The sequence below is a fragment of the Lissotriton helveticus genome, chromosome 12 (genome assembly GCF_964261635.1).
Source record: "Lissotriton helveticus chromosome 12, aLisHel1.1, whole genome shotgun sequence".
NCBI lineage: Eukaryota > Metazoa > Chordata > Amphibia > Caudata > Salamandridae > Lissotriton > Lissotriton helveticus.
This window is the reverse complement of record NC_136073.1, coordinates 808,847,187-808,868,566: the sequence shown is the minus strand read 5'-3', so window position 1 is coordinate 808,868,566 and position 21,380 is coordinate 808,847,187. Positions and strand designations below refer to the sequence as shown.

Below are 21,380 nucleotides of genomic sequence, written 5' to 3'. Positions count from 1 at the left end.
TCAAAGTATACATAAAAACCATAAAATACGGGGGGCGTGGCTAGCGCCTGAGCAACATGGCCGCATTGTAGAGAGGCACCGTAACCCCCTTGCAGAGCCCAGCCGATCTGCATAATTATCCGTAACTCCTTTTGGCCCCGAACGAAGGAGAACGAACAGGAGGGTGTCGGGTGCCTAGCGGTGGTGTTCTGGCCGCGGTGCGTGTCTTCTAGCAGCGGCGTCGGACATTCTGCGGCCTGTCCCAAAAACGGAAGCCGGGACCTCGATTTTTGCGGCTGCCCGGTATCGGTGCACTGGGGCCCGGGTCGGTGGGGTGCGCCAGAAGCGAGTGACGGAGGTCACCCCCCCCCCCCCGGGATCGCGACGAATCGGCTGCCTGAGCTGCTTTGTGTAGGAGAGTAGGGTCTGCTTCCTATGGTCACCCCCACTTTTTGCTTTTGCTTTACTGGTTTTCGACTTAGATGTGGCTGTGGGCCTGCTAATCAGACCCACAGCCCAGATGCACTCTCTCTAAATTCACACCATGTACTCTAGGTACATCCACACTTGGGAATTGGTCCACCTTGTCAGCCCCTGTAGAAGTGTACCCTAGGTACTCAGGGCATAGGTGTAACCAAGGCCTACCAGGGGCTGCAGCATGTATTATGCCACCCCTGGCTGGCCACACAAATAGACACAACTGGCTGATCACTCAGCTGGGGCAAGGTCGTGTAATCACCCCATTGCTTAGGTATAGTATTCCTATACCTACCTATATATAGACACATAATAACCTATAAGTCACTCCTATGGCAGGCCTTAACAATCCTGGAGGCAGAGTGCTTGGTTATGTGTGAGATGGTGCTCTGGCATGGGCTGAGCCTGTCTGCAGCTTTCAGAACCATGTCCATATAGCTGTTCTATGATATTGCCATACCATATACTCTTAAGTGCATTATGAACCTCGCGGTTAAATGCTAACTCTGGTTTGGCTTTATCAAAACATGTCGTGTAAGGTGTCATACGCTTTGGAATACTACCCCCTCGCCAATTCTGGCGACGGGGGTAGCATTCCACCCTTATAGAGGGAGAAGACATGTTAGTGCCGACTATCCCGGTTAAAGTTAACCAGAGCCCCAGCGTCACAAAATGGACGCTGCTGCCACAGACACAAGTCTGACCTCCTGCTGCTGGGAGTCCTTCCAGTCACGGAGGTTTGGACAATAGGTTTCCTGCCTGGAGAGGTGCGAGCACCACCCCAGACAGGACTTTGTGTATTGGGACAGGGAGGGCTGAATAGAATGAGACACTGCCTGGGGCACACTAGGTGCTCCATGCATACCCCAGTTCAAACCGGTTGCTGGGGCACTCCAGCCCCAGTTCTGGCGCGAAACTGGACAAAGGAAAGGGGGTGTAACCACCCCCCTTCCTGGTCCCACCCATAGGAGGGACCTAGAAAGTAATCCAGCACCTGTTAGTTGTATAAAGGTAGGAGCTGAGTCGTGAGACTTTAGATTAATCCTGAATCGAAACTTGACACGAAACTCTGGACCTTCGACGTTCTGCTGAAGCTGAAGACTGAAGAATCTCCCTTGTGGCCAAGGAGTGACCACCCTGGGCAACCAGGCACCATCCAGCAAATCAACGGCTTGCTTTGTCGACGCTCCCGCCGGGAGCCGAGCACAGAGCCTGACAAGACCCAGACTTCCAGACCTCTCTGACCCTCTCTTCACATCTGCAGCATAGCTGAGATCCGTGGAGGCGACGAGACATGTGGGACCGGACATCTTGAAAAGCCTGCAACTTGCTAAACTGTGCAGCTCCTGAGGCATCCTCAAAGCTGTGCACTGGGGACTGAGAAACCCCGAATCCGAGCTCCACCTGCACCGAAGATCAGCCCTCCACACTCCACGAGTTTTGCGTGGGGCCCTTCTGCTTGTGTTCTGCTCGACGCATTGTCCGGTTGCTGGCCCGTTGGCTAGTAGCCTCTGTGATGACAATCCTTTTGAACCAACTCGCTAGTCTGGTTGCTCCAGACTGGCCCTTGCTTCCCTGCAAAGGAGAAGCACCCCAGACCTTGCTGGTCTGCACCAGAAGCCTTTGTTGTATCCTGTGTGGGTTGCCTTTGCCAAGGCCCGTTGACTCCAATCCGACAGTCGACCCCTCGATCTGCGAGAACCTTCATGTGACAGCTCCGCTCCAGCACCTGGTCGTCCTCGACGCCTCCTGGTCCGCGTGGCTGCAAAGACAAGCTTCAAGACAGCATCTGATTGCTCCTCGATGTCGTCTGGTTCCTTCCTGGTTCCACCCGGTCACTGGCTAGTGACCCAGACTCTGTCCCCTCTGCTTTCAGGTCCTCTTCATCCTCGTTCCACCCTTGGATCCACCCGGACCTCTTCCGCCTGGTCGCCTGCAGCATCTTTCTTCACAGGCTCCATAGACTTCAACGGCGAAACCCGACACATCTTCACACCTATGCACCCGCCGTCCGTGGGTGAGGTAACGCGAGTACTTCGATGCTCCCAAGGGTATTGACTATCCAAGTGTCTAGGTTTTTAGTTGTTTCCTCCTAGCTAAACTGGAAGTGTCCTAAATCCTTCTTTATCTAACTTCTAAGTTCCCATTGACTTTACATTGACTCTCGCGTGTGTGTAAAGACACTGCACGCGCCGCCTGTGGGCCTCCTACTTCTAAACTAAGGTTTAGAGAGTGTAGCCCCAGCGATTCCCTAGGCCTTTCCTTTTCTCGTGACGTGGTACTTATACCACTTTCTTAATATATGGTTTGCTTCGCCCCTAAGGCCTAACCGTAAATTGTGCGACTTAAAGTATTCTGACTAAGTAACTTGTTATGTGCTTTGGCCTCTGATCTCATAAAGAGTTCAGAGGAGTGTGTTAGTAAATAAATACATATATATTTTATATATATCCTGTGTGTTGTCCTTTCATTTGGTATTCAAGGGGTTACACATGGTAAAACAGCTGGCTTTACACGCCTTCAAGAGACTTTTAGCCTAAGACTGTTCTGTCCACGCTACCACTAGGATAGCTGGTCTATAAGGTTGACTTACAACCACCACCATAAGGGTTGTTTGGACTGGTGCAAGGTGATCACTAGAATAGTCAACATCATATACCAGGCCAACTTCTCACACCCTTGAGCTGGGGGCTGAGTACAGAGCCCCCCCCCCCCAGGAACTGAGCTCTGGGTGCTGCATGTGCTCTGAGCAGCGGAGTGTATGTGACCACGGCCGCCATCTTATATGACTACACGTGTTGGCGGCACAACTGCCCGGGGTATTTGAGGAGGCCGAGATCTGGCACTGATAACTACGGACTGCGCTATTCTTGAAGGCTGCTGCTGCGGATTAACTCCTCGGCTGAACGGTCAGCCTCCACATGGATTTCAGAGCCGCCTTGACGAGACCCACCCTGTGGAGGCGGCGAGGGGCTAGGAGGTGTTATAGCTGGCGGCTCTCTCCATTTGCCGCACGTATTGCGGGCATATGAACATTACAGACTACGGAGCAGTGAGGAGTCTCCTTTGAAGCTAAGTGGCTGGTGAGGGCACCACTTTGTCGGATATTAACGCGACGCCCCTGGGCGGCAGATCTGTTCCGTACAACGACGGTGAGTACTGAGGGGCAGTGGTGTCATGAAACCCAACAGGCCACGTGGGCCTTCAGTGCCCTTCGGCAGGCGGCGGTGATTGACGATTTGGGCCCGCACGATACGAATGCACACCCTGCAACCATGAGTAACAGAAATGCGAGGGGTCCAAACCAGTCCAAGCTTAACAAGTTTGAATCACTAAGACGCAGGCGGACGTGCAGGACAAGGAGGCACCATCTTCCAATGGTGCCAATACAGGCGCAACCCCGGAGGTGACTCTACTGGACATCATGACCACGCTGAACAATGTGGACTCGCGCATTGAGACCCTTGCCATAGGTTTCTAACCCAGATTCGTGCTGACTTCAACAAGATGTCCACTAAGGTGTCAGAGGTTGAAACCACGACGAAGGTCCTATCTACCGACACAGCCACTCTAAAAAAGCAGGTGAAACAGCTGGTGACGGACAACAAACTTATGGCAGCGAAGCTGGAGGGGCGGTCGAGGCGGAACAACATCCGCCTCATAGGTGTGCCGGAGAGCGCAGGTGGCCCGGCCCTCGATCTCTTTGTAGAGGATTTGGTTACAACTCATCTTCAGCCGAAGGGTCTTTCATATTTTTTCTCAGTTGAAAGGGCGCATCAGGTCCCGGGAGGAAGACCGAAGCCGGGGGCCCCACCACGGCCTATACTAGCCCGTATTTTTAATTTCAGAGATGCGATCCTCTAGGCCGCACGTAAAGCTCCTCCGATCCGCATTGACAATGCTAATATCACGATTTTTCCGGACTACACCGCGGCAGTCACAAGACAACGCAGAGGATTTCTCGACTTCAAGAAAGCCCTCCGTGAGCAGGAAATCAAGTACTCAATGCTGTTCCCCGCCAAACTACTAGTTGAATCCGATGGTAAGACGTGGTTTTTCTCGACACCTAAAGAGGTGCAGGACTGGCTGGATGGCTGGCGCAGGGTCCCCGGGAGAGGGCGCACTGGGGAGCGTGAGGCGAGGCGCGGCGATCGCCAGTCCGATAGGGAGCACGACTGAATGCAGGGCGTTGATGTATCGTGAACCGCCCAGTGATGAGCGGAGCTGTAATGCCGCAATGTAACTGCTGCATTGCTTACCAACGGACACCTGCACCCAGAGCGCCCTTACGAGTTCACTGGTAGTGTCAACAATTGTATTTATGTTTTACTCACCTACTGAAAAGGTACTTTCTGTTGTGTATGAGAGATGAGGCCTTTTGTGAAGCTATAGCTATACCCTCGACGCTGCTGATTTTTCCCGGCTCGTCAGACAATACACAACAAAGGGGCAAAGGACCTATATGGTTGTTTGGGGAGGGGGCTCCGAGGTGCAGAGGAAGTTCTTTCTTACCCCCGTCGTTCTTGTACTGGGAAGGGATACCAAGCACTCTGCTTTGTTGGGGTGGCGGGTAGTTTTGAGTCCGTCGAGCAGGGAGGCAGGGAAGTGGGAGGGAGGGAGAAGGGGATTGTTATCAATTGTTCTATGGTTTTTTTACTAGGGCGAAAATAACAAGATGTATATCTGATATAATCTTTTTGAAGCACTGCATTGAAGGGGGCACGGTGTACTGCAATACTTATGGCATAAGGCATAAGGACGTCACACTCGGAGGATGATTCGCTTGACCCCCTGAGGTCCCCGATAGCTCCCTTCTCATTGGTCACATCGAATGTACATGGGTTGGAGGATAAGATTAAAAGGGGTCTGGTGCTGCAATATTTAAGACGAGCTGCACCGGCAGTGGCCCTGATACAGGAGATGCATTTAGTGGGCTCAGCGTGTAAGGCCATGGATCGTTTTGGGTACAAACTGGTCGTGCACTCTGAGTTCTCCTCAGGTTCGAGAGGCGTGGGCATCCTGGTGCGTAAACACTTTCCGTTAATTGTACACCAGACTCGGACGGATGGTCAGGGTCGGTTTGCTGCCTTGATGTGTCAGTGGGAGGGAAAGCGTTTCAATGTAATCTCAGTATACATTCCCCCGGCCCTTCAGGCCACGGCCCTACAGGCGCTTAGTGCCTTTATACTGAGTCTTCCCGAGGGAGAACTGATCATTGGGGGACGATTTCAATTCAGTGGTTGATGAAACCCTTGACCGATATCCTCCTAGAAGAGATACACCGGGTAGCTCTCGCATGGGGGGGAGTCATGGACGCCCTGGGTCTCACTGACGCATGGAGATACAGACACCCCACCTCACGATGCTACACTTTCCTGTCGGGGGTACATCACAGCCTCTCCCGCATAGATTATTTCTTGATATCTGCAGGCAGCCTTTCCAACCTGACAGACATAGAGATTAGACCCAGAGGCATTTCGGACCATTCGCCTATCGTCATGACTTACACAACACATGCTATGGCACGACTGCGCATTTACCCCATTTACCCCGGATACTTACATGTCCCCAAGATAAGGAAAGATATTAAGGCAACCACACGGCACTACTTCCAAGAGAACATGGCATCGGTGCAGTCCTCTACTACATTATGGGAGGCATACAAGGCAGTGGTGAGGGGACAGGCTATTGCATCCATATCAGGTCATAAAAGAGCGGCTCTAGAAGAGTTGGATACCATGGAATCTGACCTTGTCGAGGGCACGGCTCAGCATGCTGACAATCCTTCGCCGGCGACTTTGCAGGCCTTACGCACTAAACAGTGCGAACTTCGGGAGCATCAGCGTGAAGCGGTTAAAGCAAGGTTACAGGCTACCCATTATAAGATATACGAAGTGGGAGATAAGGCGGGTAAACTCTTAGCATGGTTAGACAGGAAGGAGAGAGCACAGAGGACAATAGCGCAGCTGCGTACCCCGTTGGGTTTGGTGGTAACTACTCCGCAAGACATAGTAAATACACTGGCTGAGCACTTTGAGCAAGTATATGCCTCGGACTCCCACATGACAATAGAAGAGGCTCAGACCTACATTAAGGATGTAAAAATGCCAACACTGTCGGATGAGGCGGCCCTCCTACCGGAGGCCGATCTCACGGTTGATGAGCTGCAGGCGGCTATCAACTCCCTACAATCCGGCAAGGCGGTGGGGCCCAACAGATTACCCATCGAGCTTTATAAGAGAACATCGGATGTAACTGCTCCGCATCTTTTAAAAATGTTTCTTGAAATTTTGGGGATAGGGGAGCTGCCTCGAGATCAACGAATGGCCACCATAGTAACAATCCTAAAGCCTGGTAAACCCCCCGACGAATGCTCGTCGTATCGGCCCATATCCTTGCTCAATGCAGAGGCTAAGGTCCTCGCCAAGCTCCTCGCGACGCGCCTAACCCCACACCTTTCCACTTTAATTCACCCGGATCAATCCGGGTTTATGCCTAACAGAAATACGGCCCTGAACCTCAGAAGACTTCACGCAGTACAGGCGCGCATACCATACATCCAGGAACCAGCGGTTATTCTATCCCTCGATGCACGCATGGCATCCGACATGGTTGAATGGCCCTATTTATTTGCTGTACTTAGACATTTGGGCTTTGGCCCCAAATTCTGCGCGTGGGTACAGTTACTATACTCCAGTCCCCTGGCGCACGTGGCGGTCAATGGGCATATCTCGCGGGATTTTCCGCGGCATGCGCCAAGGCTGTCCATTGTCTCCGTTGTTGTTTGCCTTAGTGCTGAAGCCTTTGGCGGCCTGGATCCGATGGGACTCAATGATTCGGGGACTTAAATGGACTATGACCTGGGACGACTGCTTTTCCCTTTACGCTGAGGATGTGCTGCTGTACCTAACTTCCCCCAGGCGCTCAATTCTGGTACTTTTAGACATCTGCAAGATGTTTGGTCGGGTGTCTGGCCACACCATCAACTGGTCGAAGTCAACCCTATTTGTCCTGCGAGGCCCGCCCCCACTGCTTCCAGTGGACTGTCCACTTACAATTGTGGACACTAGCTTTAAATATCTGGGCATCAATGTCACACCTCAACTAGAAGAATTTTTTCAGAGAAATTTGTGGCCCCCCCTGCAACCGCTCAAGCGAGACGTGGCACATTGGCACGGTCTGCCGCTGACCTTGCTGGGTAAGGCAGCCCTTTTTAAAATGATGGCTCTCCCCCGTTTTTTATATGTTCTGGAAAACACCCCATTTGATGTGTCACCAACATATTTTTAAAAGATAGCAGCAACTATCTCTAATCTGCTTTGGGGACATAAACCAGCACACATAGCTCAAGGGAAGCTGGTGAGGAGCTGGTATGATGGGATAGCCCTCCCTGATATACAATTATACTACTGGTTACAAATAATTAATCAGTGGATTCACGGACCTCAGACGGAACCAGCGTTCCTGGCAGACAGACAGGGACTGGGCGAACCAGGAGTCATGCCAGTACTTTACGACAAAGGTAGATCGGCCTCTCTTATAGGGCCGACCGCACACACGGTCCGCATATGGTACGCAGCGCAAGTGCGACTAAAATGCAAGGGTGTTATCACACAGATGACACCACTGTGGTCTGCGCGGCAGCTTGGATGGCTTCAAAACAGTAAGGGGCTCCAGGCTTGGGATCACATAGGTATTTCCACAGTGGGAGACTTGTGGAAGAAGGGAGCAATGATTCAGTTCGAACAACTCAGGATCCGTTATGAGTTAGCGCCCACGGAGCATTTCCGGTACATTCAAATTAGACATGCACTGCACACGGTTTTTCTGCCTGGCACTGACATTCCAGAAACCACCCCCTTAGAGGACAGGCTACTGACTGAACACATGTTCAAACGGGCTACCTTCTTCACTTATCGCAAACTAATTAACAACATACCGGACCCGATGCTGGCACTTAAACATAAATGGTCCACTGATCTGGAAGATATTGAAGACGCAGACTGGCAGACGGCACTTTCGTCTCCCCGGGAGGTGGACATACCATCCAGACTACGCCTAGTGCAGTTAAAAATACTACACCGCACATACTACACCAGAGTACTCCTTTATACAATAGGAAGGGCTACACATCGGTTTTGCCTACGCAAATGCGGAGAGGAAGGGAAAGTTTACCACACCATTTGGCAGTGCACACATATTGCAGCTTATTGGACCCAAGTGATGCGTACACTATCACAGGTTACGGGGGTGTCCCTGGTGCCGGAACCGAGGCGCTGTCTCCTAAACATGTGGGAGCCAAATGATCTCTCACACACAGCTCAGGATTGGGTGATGTTGGGGATGATGTTTGCCAAACGTAATACGGCTAAAAAATGGGGATCCGAAGATGCACTGACCCACCTATGCAGGAAACGGAAGACATGTCCGAGTGAAGGGGTGGAGAGGGTGGGGGGGAGGCACTATGACAATAATAATATGCCACCAATGATGAATGTAACGCAACGTATATTGGAAATGTGCATACTGTTGTCAATGCTTGTTTCACTTTATATTATAGAATGCGGTGCCTATGTAATCTTGAAATGCCCTTTTTTCTTGAATACAATAAAAAGTTTTTTTTAAAAACATAAAATACACATAAAATATAAGCAAAACAATTGCAATTCATAAAAGGTATACTTTTGGGGGTAGTTTTGCAGTCGTAATACTCATAATAGGTGCAACTACCTCTCCTAATTTAATAACATTGTCGTAATAAAATTTATTTAAAATAGAATATAGGAAATACTCCAAATAAAAAAATTACATTACTGCATGCATTGTATAAAAAAGGGTGCTAAGTGCTAATCCCATTCTAAGCTCTAAAGAGTTCTATGCAAGTGGAAAACGTTACACACAAACCAGGGTAATGTTAGAGCATATTAATATTCATGAGGTAGTTCACTGCACAATCTGACTGAGCTTGTACCAAACGTTTGCTAGAAAGTGACTGACTGCAAATACAATCAAAGGAGAAGTATCACTTTTCAGGATTCTCTGGGCTACTAAGTATATAGTTACCTCCAGATTCAGATACATTGGTTGTATCCACTTTCGACAAGAGCCCAAGTACACCGGGCAGAAAAACAGGTCATGCACCTCAGTTTCTAGATCCAAACCGCAGGCTGGGCACAGGCGCGACACCAGTTTATTTTTCCATTTGCTTGTAAAAGATCTGAGCGGGAGAATGCCCAGAGGGAAGGGCATGTACAAGCTCTTAGCTAAAGGTGGAGAGATTGCATCCAAAAATGGCCAAAAGCAAGGGGTAATCTTAAATTCTAAATATTTGTTTGTCAGGTGACTCCTGTCCACAGTGCCTACATAATGCTCATAAATATGTGCCCAAAAGTGAGACTTTAAGCCCTCAAGCTCAGATTTGCATATGGAGTTCGGTTCATACCACAGTCTTAAACAAGGCCAGCTTATGAAACCATTCATGGACATAATTTTAGGAGGGACCACACATTGCATTAGTGGTAAGAGTGTAGACCAAAAGTGGACCCAGTACACTAGGGGCTTAAGTAGAGCCAGATCGTCAATTCTTTTTAGGCCTAGATCAAAGAAAAGTGGGGTAAGGGCACTCACACATAATTAACAAAAGGGCCGTCCAGCAGCCAACAATGCCAAAGTCCCAAGGAAGGATGCAAATGGCTAGAAAACACACTCCACAGCAAGAACCGGCCTAAGAAGGCCCATAATCAACCCGACTCAGGAGTCACTGAGGAGGGGACGGAGGAGGAGGATGATAAGGCGGAGGAGGAGGACGGAGCCCTGCCAAGAGCCTCTAGATGGCGAAGTCGGCCGGGGCATGGAACAACAGGCTGTCATCAAATGGAAGGTCAATGAGTCGCTCCTGGAAATTCTCAGGGAATACCTCATCCAGAAGCCAAGCATGGCGACAGAGAGCGACCGAGGAAGTCATGCCCGGCCCAGCACCTTTGAGATGTCCAGAGCGGAGCAGAGAATAAACGCTGCAAGCTCCCGGCCATCCAACGCATGATGCCTTAAGTCCACCTGACCACCCTCCTGGGACGCTGCGGATCCCAGAGACTCAGCCGAGTCCCACAAACAGAAGGAGGCCCGAGCCAGCACACACAAGGTGTTCAGGGCCTGCAGGGCAGCGTTGGTCGAGGCAAACATGTTGCGCCGCCAAGAGTCCAGCCAGCGGGCCTCTTGGGATGGCGGAGTCAACAGCGGCGGCAGGGAGGGAAAAGCAGTCCGCAAAAGAGGACTGGAGGCAGAGGAGTGGAGGGAAAGGCATGCCGGGTCACGCGGCGCCGGGAGGTGCCGATGCAGAAGATGTTGAGGCACCGGGTCCCCTGAGGCAGGCTGCCTCCAAGCTACCATCAAGGGAGAAAGGAGGGAACCTTCAAAGGGAAGTAAGATTGCCCTCCACCAGAAAGTGAGCCACAGGGTCACCCATACGCAGGATGCCCACAGCTGTGGACACCGCGTGAGCGAAGGCCGCACCCGCCTCTGTAGGGCCCTGCGACGGAGAAAGCAGCTCTTCCGTGGGCGACGGCTGCAGACTATGGTGGCTATCGCCGAGGCAAAGCGGGACGGGCAAGGGCCAGACGTGGAAGTCAGAAGGAGCCGAAGAATGAGGGACCTGTCGCTCTTCAGACGAGCAACTCTGCCGCAGGAAGGGAGGGGAGCCGCTCTTCGACGCCGGGGAAAAGGACACCACACAGCGATCAGTCTCCGGGGAGGATGACACCAATATACAGCCTGCCTCAGGAGAAGGAGCGGCCGAAGACGAATCCGCAGTACGACCCCTGTGCGGAGCCATAGAGTCCGCTGCCTGAGGCTAGGCGTCGGCACCATCCGGCGTCGCCGGACACGGTTCCTCTAAGTCACCCCGCACCAAAGAGGAACTGGAGTCGAAACGGGCCCGGGCGGCGCCGGATTGGCGCCAACCCGACCCCCACCGAGGTAGCCACCTGCGTGAGGTAACGAGGCGGGCCTGGGGAGTGACACGAAGCCGTCCGGCAGCCGCGGCCCAGAATGAGGCAGAGATCGCTCAGCAACCCACATGGCGGTGCCAGGGAAGCTCCAACCTCCGGTTGGTTCAATTCCAAGGTAGACCAAAATGTTAACAATTGAAGGTTCACTGAACTGAAAGATTAGAGCACCGACTCCTTTACACACAACATGCGGTAGAAATCTGAGCTATGGTGGCCTCTAGGGGGAGTAGGAGCGCTTAAGCTTCCAACTCACAAGGCTGAAGTACTTTCAAATGAGGTGGAAGTGCTCCTAAACATATTGTTTCATGCCTATGGCCCTTTTACATTATATATTTTACGCTATATACTGGTATTTTAGTATACCAGGAATTCCCAGCATGACGATGGAGAATGATCCAAGCATGTGAATATATAAAAGATCTAATGTTGGAGAACCAATCTTCTAATGGCATGTCATCAAGTGCCCCCGCAAACATATTAGAAACTTCCCATTTAAGTCTTATCGGCTAATGGGGGTCTAAATTTACTTTAGTTTTTTGGTACATTAGTTTTATTTTCTAACAAATGGAACAGACATGATGAATTCTGTAGCAAACTGGCAGTCGAAGGGAGTACCCTACAAATCAGTAAAAACAAAGTGGCTGCTCAGACTGTTAGGCAGGGCTTCTTTAGACAAATAATGCTTATTAGAACATTGGAATGTTGGGAGCTCCATTGAAGACAATGAAGTGCTCCATGCTTTTACAGGCCGGTAAAGGCCTGCAAAGCAACATTCCAATGTTGTTTTCAAAGGCCTCTCGGAGTCAGAAGGAATTTAAACCCCTCGAACTCCGAGAGGCCTTAGTTTTATTTGTTGGAACATTCTGCCCTCTAGTGGCAGAATGTTCTAATAGCCTTATAGCCCTTCGTAGCTGGGCTATACCGGCTATTAAAGTCCCGCTCCCTTGTTAAAGTCCCTCGCCTTCGGCTCGGGCCTTTAACACTGGAGCGGGCCTTTAATAGCCGGTATAGCCCGCTACGGCGGGCTATAGGCTATAGTAATACTCCTTATTTTGGGTTATGGAAAGTGTTTTTCAAAGTACACAAACTATTTTGATTTGGAAAATGCAATAAAAATAGTTGCAATCTTTATCTCACACATGCACAACAATGAAGAACTCTATGTGGTTTGACCATGAGACTTCCAGTATCAACGAGTGCTTGCCGAGTCCTGCTGGGGAGGAAGCTGCCCTCAATGTGCTTCACTGGGGGGACATTAAGATTAGCGGCCAGTGTAGGATGAGACTCTCCTCAATAAAATGAACTGAAGGTCATGTCAAGAGTCGATTTCTGAATGGAACCCAACTTTGTCCCAGTTACCTGTTGTTCCAGATTGAAAGAGTGGAAGTTGTAGTCGTACGTTAGCTCAGTGCCTGCAGGCATGTCCTTCAATGCATAGAGACCAATTCGATACACACCATTCACAGACCTCGGAAGAAAACAGAAACATTATAACTTTTTATACAACGGTTTATAATAATAGTACTACCTTCATATCAAACTTCTGCCATTTCTTAGTGCTGTAAATAACAGATGGTTCTATTGCCCAATGTACTAACCAATACTCGAAGGATCGAAGGCTGGACGTTACTGGGATATAAAGACACTACCAGCAGTGCCCAACAGGTCCCTACTACAAAAATTAACTATGTTTTTTGCAGGGTAAGCAAATAGTTACTTACCTGTAACTTTGGTTCTCCAGCATTAGCATCGTTCATAGATTTACATGGTTGAATCATTCCCTGTCACCAGACTGGTAACCCTCCCTTAGAATGTTAATATAGCAGTCTAGGCCCTACACTCAAAAACAGTGAAATTTCTCATAGACTGTACTAACCTATTTACCTCTTTCTGTATTTAACAAGCTGCAGCCAAACGGGCAACTCCACAACGATCTGATCGCCGCGCTGCTCGTCTTCATTGAGATTCATTCCTTCTGTCCGATCATGCCCGGATCGACACAACAGACCTAGCAGCTGATTCATTCGTTCTCTCGGACTTTTGCCGGTTCAGCCCCTATTACTCCTTACACTCTGGTTCAGTGGAGCCAACACCTACTCGCCTGGCATAGCCATCCTGGACTTCGCCACTCTAGGGGCACCCTTCGCACTGCCATCCAACCCAGTCCTGAAGAAGATCCCGATTCAAGTGGATCGAAACGCCGTCGACCGTTCAGCGCGATCATAGGTGCTTCATTACGAGTGATTCACGAACATTCAAATAGAAATGTACTCGCCAAGTCACCTGGAATCATTCTTTGTTGTTTAATCACTGTATATATTTCTACACCAGTCACCTTGCGCCGTCCTCGCTGTTCACATTGTCACTTGCGCCGCTACTGTATTTCTCACTCACGTACACCTAGCACCAAGTACAATTTGAGTTGTCATCCATTGTTTTAATTGCTTAAAGTGCAGTGCTGACACGACTGCCAATTACTTTGTTTTCTTCCCCTTTCAGTATATTCCTATAAAATGATGCCTTGAGCACATGTAAGAACCACAGAAAGAGTCTCCTCGTTTCCTTCTGATAATGTTGTAAACATATCATCTCTAATTGTCTTTGAATAACACCAGTTGGGATAGCATTGTCTATACCATATTATCTACCCCAATCCCAACAAGGTTGACGGGTACATGCTCCTGTTGTACATACAAGCCAAACAGATGCCAGCATACTCAGCTGCTCCATTGCCAGATTCTTTCAACTACCAAATGCTTCTAGCTGGTACAAGAACATAAAATTAGGATAAATGGAAGCCTCATGACAAGGGTAGTAAGGTGTGTTGCATGTGAATCAATGAAAGATGCCAATGCTGGAGAACAAGAGTTACAGGTTAACTAACTTTTTTCCTTTTCCAGCCTAGGATTTCATAGATTCATATGCTTGAATTAAGATGAAAATATCATAGCAGTACACAATGTGAAATCAGTGGATGGTGGGCATGATACTTACTTTCTTTAAAAAGGTTCTTGAGCACAGCCCTACCAACTGTTGTATCCTTGTTAACATTCACGTCTATTTAGTAATGCTTGGCGAAAGCATGTGTAGTTCTCCAAGTGATGGGCTGGCAAATGTCTTTCAGCCAAAGTCCTGAAAAAAGAACTGTAGTGACTGCCATTGCTCTTGCAGAATGAGCTCTTACTGATCTTGCCATAGACTTATTCATGAGCTCACAGGATTGCAAGATGCATGCAACTATCCATCTTGTAAGAGTCTGTTTTGTAACTGGACCACCTTTATTTATTGTTTCGAAGGCTACAAATAGCTGTTCAGTTTTTTAAACAGCTTTATGGCATATAAATATAACATTTAACATCTTATGATATCCAAGGAGAGTGATGATCTTTCCACTTTAGTCTTTTTCTCCAGAAAGAAGGTAGGAAGCACTATTTGTTGTGTCAAATGAAAAGTTGATGGTACCTTCAGGATGAACTTCGGACTGGTTATTAATATCAACTTTTGGTTTGCAAAATGTAAACATGGTTGTTTACAAGCTTGAGCTTTTAGCTCACTTTCCTAAAGCACAGATAGCTAGCAGGAAACCTAACGTTCAAGCTATATGGCGGATACTTGCTTTGTGGCTTGGTACAGACAGTAGCTTTAGCAAAGCTGTCAAAACTGTATTCAACTGCCATTCTGCAGGCAATCTTGGAGATGGGGCATAGAGACTAAAGAATCCTTTCATAAACTACTTAGCAATACGTAGTGAGAATAAAGATGATTGATTAGATTTCCTCAAAATTTTAGAAATTGCAACTAGATGTTCTTTGTTAAAGACAATCTAAAAACCTTGCTTGCTAGACTTAATAGACATGGCAAACATTTGTAAGGTAACATTCGAAGTGGGTCTACCTTTTGTTTCATAGCCCACATAAAAAAAACGTTCCACTTGGCGTTATAAGCTTTGACTGTAGAAGGTGGTCTTGCTGCTTTCAAGACTTCTTTGCAACTCTTTGGGACAGGCAAGTGACACAATTCTAAGCTCTGATGAGCCATGTTGTCAATTTGAGGGAACTTGGATTTTGATGTAGGCTTTTTCCATCTTGTCTTGATACCAGGTGTGGGTCCGATTTGAACTGGGTCGTTGTATGTACCAACATGTTCCACAATTTTCGGAACCAATGTTGCTGAAGCTAGGTTGGGGCTATCAAAATGGTCTTGCACTGTTTCATTTGCAACTTGCAAATAACTCTCGTGTGAGCGGTATTGGATGGAAGGCATAGATGAACTTTCCCGTCCAATCCATTCAAAAGGCATTTCCGCTGGATCCCGGGCATTGCAACCTGCTGACAAAGTTGGCACACTTACTGTTATTTATTTATTTATTGATTCATTCAGTGTTTTATATAGCACGCACATGATCCCATTGGGTATCAGAGTGCTTCACAATTCTATAGCATTATACTCCTGACACACTTCTCTGAGGCAAACATGTCGCAAGGTGGAAAACCCTATCACAGAATTATAAGTTGGCTGTCATCTAACTGCCACTTTTGTACATCCAAGAAGTGCCTCCTCAAGTGATCTGCAACAATGTTGTGCACTCCCGGGACATGCTCTGCTGACATGTCTATATTGTAATGAATGGCCCATTTCCAAAGGTTCTGAGCTTCTTTGGACAGTTTGAGGGATGTGGTTCCTCCCTGCTTCAAGATAGAAAACATTGTTGTAGACCGGTCTGTCTGAACCCTGACATGAGCATTCTGGACCAGTAATAGCAAGGCTGTCAAGGCTAATCGTACTGCTCTTGGTTGCAGGACGTTCATGTGCAGAATTCACTCTTTTGTCTATACATAATTTATTTCAATGTCCTGGAGATGCACGCCCCTTGTCGTGAGAAATGTGTCTGTTGTCAAGAATAAATGTGGCTTAGTTGGATTTAATGGTTTGCCCTTGAAAATGTTGATGATTATCAACCACCATATAAGTGACGTTTTTATCAGGGAAGTCATCCCGGAGAACATCGTTCCAATCTCCTAGTATTTGTTGCCACTGAGAGTTCAATTGTTTTTTAATAATCATCATCTGCAAATGACAATAAGGGATTAGAAGAATGCAGGAAGACATAGTTCCAAAAATAGCTTTAAGTGTCCTCACTGTTGTGAGGCTCCTTGTTTGCCAAGAGATAGATAGATTGTCATATCAACTGTTCGCCTCTTTCCTGAGAGGGATACGCCATACCCAGATGGGTGGAATTCTTTGCTCCAAGAAAAATTATATTCCTGCTTGGTGTAAACGGAGACTTTTTATGGTTGGTAGCTAGACCCAAACTGGAAAGAGTTAATCCCTTGAGATTGACAGCCTCCATCGCCTGAGAAAAAGTATTTGCCCATATGAGCCCCTTGACTAGGTACAAGTATACCCTCACCCCTGCTTTCTCTTATGAAGGCTATGACTGGAGCTATGCTTTTCGTAAACACTCTGGGTGCCAATTTCAGACCAAAAGGCAAAGCTTTGAACAGAAAATGGCGACATGCTTCATAAAGAAAAGAAATCTCCTGTGTTTAACATGTATAAATAGGTTGAAATAAGTATCTTCCAGATCTATCGATCCTAGGGAGTCCCCTTTCTTTAAGAAAGGCAAAAGCTCTTGCAGGGTGGCCATGCGAAAACGTTGCGATTTTATGTATTTGTTGGGATTCCATCATTAATCCAGTATTGGGTCACCAATCTCCTGATCTTTTCAAGATGAGAAAAAACTTGAGTAAAATCCCAGAGATCTTTCTCCAGGTAGCACCTCTTCTATTGCCTCCTTTTCTAAGCATTTCTCAATCTCCACCAGTAACTGAGGGAGGATTTTGTGGGGTGTTTCTGAAATGGAATAACTTGTAGCTTCTCTACAAACTACACGGTAGGACCATGATGAACCATGTCTAGAATCAATCTGACTGATGTTATATGCTGTCAGTTTTACTTGAATAGTGTTATACTGCCCTCCTCTGGCAACTGCCTTTTCCTATAAGGTTAATGTTAGTGCAGACATCCCGATCATTTACACCCAGCGCCAAGACGCCTAGGCATAAGAGTGCTTTATAAATACCTTCAGTCAGTCAGTCAGCGTACTTCCACTAAGATGTCATGCTTTTGTGCCTTAAGAGACCTATTTAGGGGACTTCTTCTTTGTCCTCTGCTATTTGCAACACTGTTTTGCTGTTTTTGTTGCTGCCAATCTGATCCATATTGTCTATATGAGTGAAAAAAGATCCTTGACTATAGGATCTGCTTCTTTGTCTCCTATGATTCTTTGGTTTGTATGATTTGCAAGACACCCAAAGACCTACCAGTTTTGGTATCAGTCTTTATTGATTGAAGAGTTTCATCCATTTTTTTACCCAAAGACGTTGGCACTGCAAAAAGGAATGTCCACTGTACTTCAGGCTGAAAGGACTTACTCTTCAACCAACCATAGTCACATAATGGTAACATTGCTTATTTAAAAAAGAGCACATGTGGATACATCCATATCTGTGTCAATTAGAGAGACCGAAGCTTGTTCCCCCTCTTTAGTTACTGCTTTGGCTTCTTCCGGCAGCTTGTATATTAATAGAGATATCACTCCATAGTTGATCGAAATGAGCCGCAGTGGCATTAGAAATGTTAACTGTTTCAGCAGTTAGTATGTTTAATCTTTTACCCACAGAGTTCCATTTACATCCTTCCTTGTTAGTGGGTGCAAAGCAAGAAGTGGAAGGATGCCATGACCTTCGTTGGACTGCCACAGAGAGTAGTGAATTTGAATTAACCTGAATACGTATACAAGGTGAAGTTGTATTGGTAGCTTTGTATTTTTCCTCTATCCCTGATGGAATAACAGTAGCCGTCCCTGGATTTGGCGTTATTACTAGACCTTCTTCCCGTAAATGGTCTACTATAGGTATTGATGTTGTTCTGAATCTTTTCTGTGCCTTTTCTTTAAAGTCGAATGAGAAACATGATTTTTCAACCAGCAAAATTGGTATGGTAAAGCGTTGGGACGTCTTTTCAATAAAAGTATGAAATAACCCAATATCATTGGGTGGGAAGTCTCTAGGTTTTAGATCAAGACTTGCATCCTCTGGAATTTCAAAATCATTCCAGTCTGGGAATATCAAAGATGTTGGATTCTCTTGATGAGATCCATCATTGTCATCATCATTCCTCGGATGAAAATGTTGCAAAGCTGTGTTGTACGTATCCTGTGAGGCATGAAAGACACTCGATGATCCTGGGCATTCCTGATCTGATGTTGATAGATCAGCTTCAATATTCTTACCAGCAAATGTAAATCTTCTGCTGGTATACTCTTTTCTGGTGTCTTAGGTTTCGGAATGGGTTATTGTCTCGATTCCATTGGATTGGAAAGTACTGAAAGTAAGGCTAGTAGTTGTGGAGTGGACTACTGTTCAGATCCTGGACTTGATGGTGTTGGGTGCCTGTGATAGATGTCTTCAATCTCCTCTTGTAACTCATTAAGCATAGATAATGGAATGTGTACCACCTGAGGTTGAGGTTGCCAGCTACTGGTGCACTGACCAAAACCCAGCAAACTGGGCGAACATATTTCAAGTATCTTGCGATGCAGTGTTCAGGGTTCTTGATCGCTGTCTGAGTTTACATATCCAATTTTAAGGTCAGATGGTCTGTTAGTCTCTTAATCATTACTATGGTCACTTTCCTCAATTTCTTCCTTATTATTGTCATCACCATCAACCTCCGGGCCTAAGGAAGCATCTTGTAGATACTTCCTGGATGGTTATAGACGAGACGCCCTGAAGACATAAAAGCATGTGATGGTAATGGCTATGTAAATTGTGTCTTTTACTGCGTTATATTTACTATTGTTGACGACATATTTTTCAGCATCATAGACAGTCAATGATTAAGTATGTCAATGTTGACGCTGAAGTCGTTGTCAACGATGTTTGCGCCATCACGCTGGTCGGTGATACTGTTGATGGCCTTGTCAACAAATGTGTCTTGGAGGATTCCTGCACCATCACCTACAATGTTTTCGTCAACATCTCTTTAGTCAACACTTTAAGAACTGGTGTCAGCAACGAGGCTAAATTCTTACCAGGCAACTTGCCTGAAGTTTCTTTATTGTTTCGCCAGGGATGTCTTACTGGGTGCCGTTTCTTGAAGGGCCACTTTGAATTTTTTTAATGTAATTGTCCTTACCTGATTCCGCTTTCCTCTTTGACTTTTCTGTGTGTTTTTTTGGTGCTTCCAAATCTTTAGAAGAGGTATTGGATAGCAGCAGAGATTATGTTTGACCCTAAGAAGCAGCATCAGAGGGTCTTGGAGCCAGCCTGGAAGCCTTGCTGACAGACTTCTCTTTATGAGCCAGTCCTTACCTTCACCAGGAGTGGCTTTTTTACCTTTATTCTTAAGAATGCCTACAGCCAATTTTCTTTCAGGTTCCTTTAGAGTCTGAAGAGAAAGTGAAACATATCTCACATTTTTTTGGTTTGTGGCTGGGAAGTAGGTAGTTAAGACACTTGAGATGTGGCATCATGTTGTTCTAAGTCTGCTTTTAACAAGGAAAAGATTGAAGAAATTTTTTCTAATAGCGTCTCCTGAGGGTTCCCCACTGTGATGTGTGGTGAAAAATCTGGCAGTTGGATGTGACAGGGCAGAGGAGCCCGGTGAGGGTTCTGTCCTGTGACTGGCTGCAATTTCTTTAATAAATAACGAGGTAAATAGATTACTGAAGTCTAGGAGAAATGTCAATGTCATTCAGTGTACGGAAACACAGCTATCTTAACATTCCAACCAATCGTTACCAGTTTGTCAACAGGGTGTGATTCAAGCATGTGAATCTATGAACGATCCAATGCTGGAGAATCAGCATTAGCCACGGTAATATAAAAGACAAACAGTCTCTTAGCAGCACTAAGAAATGCATATAACAGAAGAATAATGGCAGAACATGTAGGCATGCACAGTTGTAATGAGAAATTCCTGATCCTTAGCCTCTGTAATTTAGAATTATGCAAAATCTAAATGCAGTGCCACTTTAAACATGTCTTCACCTGCGCAAAGCAGACATCTCACCAAGAGGTGCTCTGAAGTAATCCCCTATGGTCCTGAGCCAGTCCGTGGTTTCTAGGTATTACTCTCTGTGGGTACTTTCAGTTATTACTCTTGTTTTAGTTGCACCAATAGTACTCAGACCACAGTGTCCTGCTGAACAAAGCAGTGGAACTCACCTTCCCACCAGTTCTGACTATCAAGCAAGGCGGGAGTGTTTTATGAACATGTTCACCGATGGTCATGTGGTAATGTAGCAAATCATTAGAACAGGCCCTGTATTGCCAAAGCCGTTGTAGCGCCTTGGCGCAATGAGCCCACATGCCTTCAGACAGCTGCTCCTCAGCCAACGTGTAGCAAATTTTGGAGCAGATGACTATCTACCTTGAAAGGGGCCACTTCTACACCACCTTGACATTCTTTGCCTCAGAAAATCCCACCAAGAGCTGCTTAGCTACAGGATGAACCTTTGTTTAATCAATGTAAAAACTCAGCACCCCATGTAGGAGAAGACGATTGAGCCCCTGTTTCACTTTAAGGATGCGGCGAGGCAAAAAAAAAAAAAAAAAAAAAGAACACTCAAGTGATCGACTGGTCACCTATCCTCCTTTGTCAGTGTGCTCCCCATAGCCTTACATTCACCCTTTGTGGTTAGTTTGCTGTCCCAGCTCCTCCATCCCGCCCTCTGTTGTCCTTGTGCGCCATAGCTCCCCCTTCCAACACTCCATTGTCAGCTTGCTGCCACAGCCCATCCGACCCACTCTTCCTCAAACTCTCCCTCCCACCCTCAATAGCTTTATTACCTAGGAAGGCATCCTGCAGCTGAGCAGGTGTTAGTCTAGGCACACCTAAGGCCTAGTGAGACTA

The 21,380-nt window shown here is 47.1% G+C and overlaps 1 protein-coding gene across 2 annotated transcripts in view; it reads right to left on the bottom strand.

The window, feature by feature from the left end:
* The window catches only part of ASH1L (ASH1 like histone lysine methyltransferase), a 709,056-nt gene that overhangs the window by 186,563 nt on the left and 501,113 nt on the right, over positions 1–21,380 (bottom strand). For both annotated transcript variants that reach the window (XM_078670708.1, XM_078670709.1), the window contains exon 13: positions 12,822–12,930. In XM_078670708.1, the coding sequence (XP_078526834.1) occupies positions 12,822–12,930 (109 nt within the window). The remainder of the gene's footprint in view (positions 1–12,821; positions 12,931–21,380) is intronic.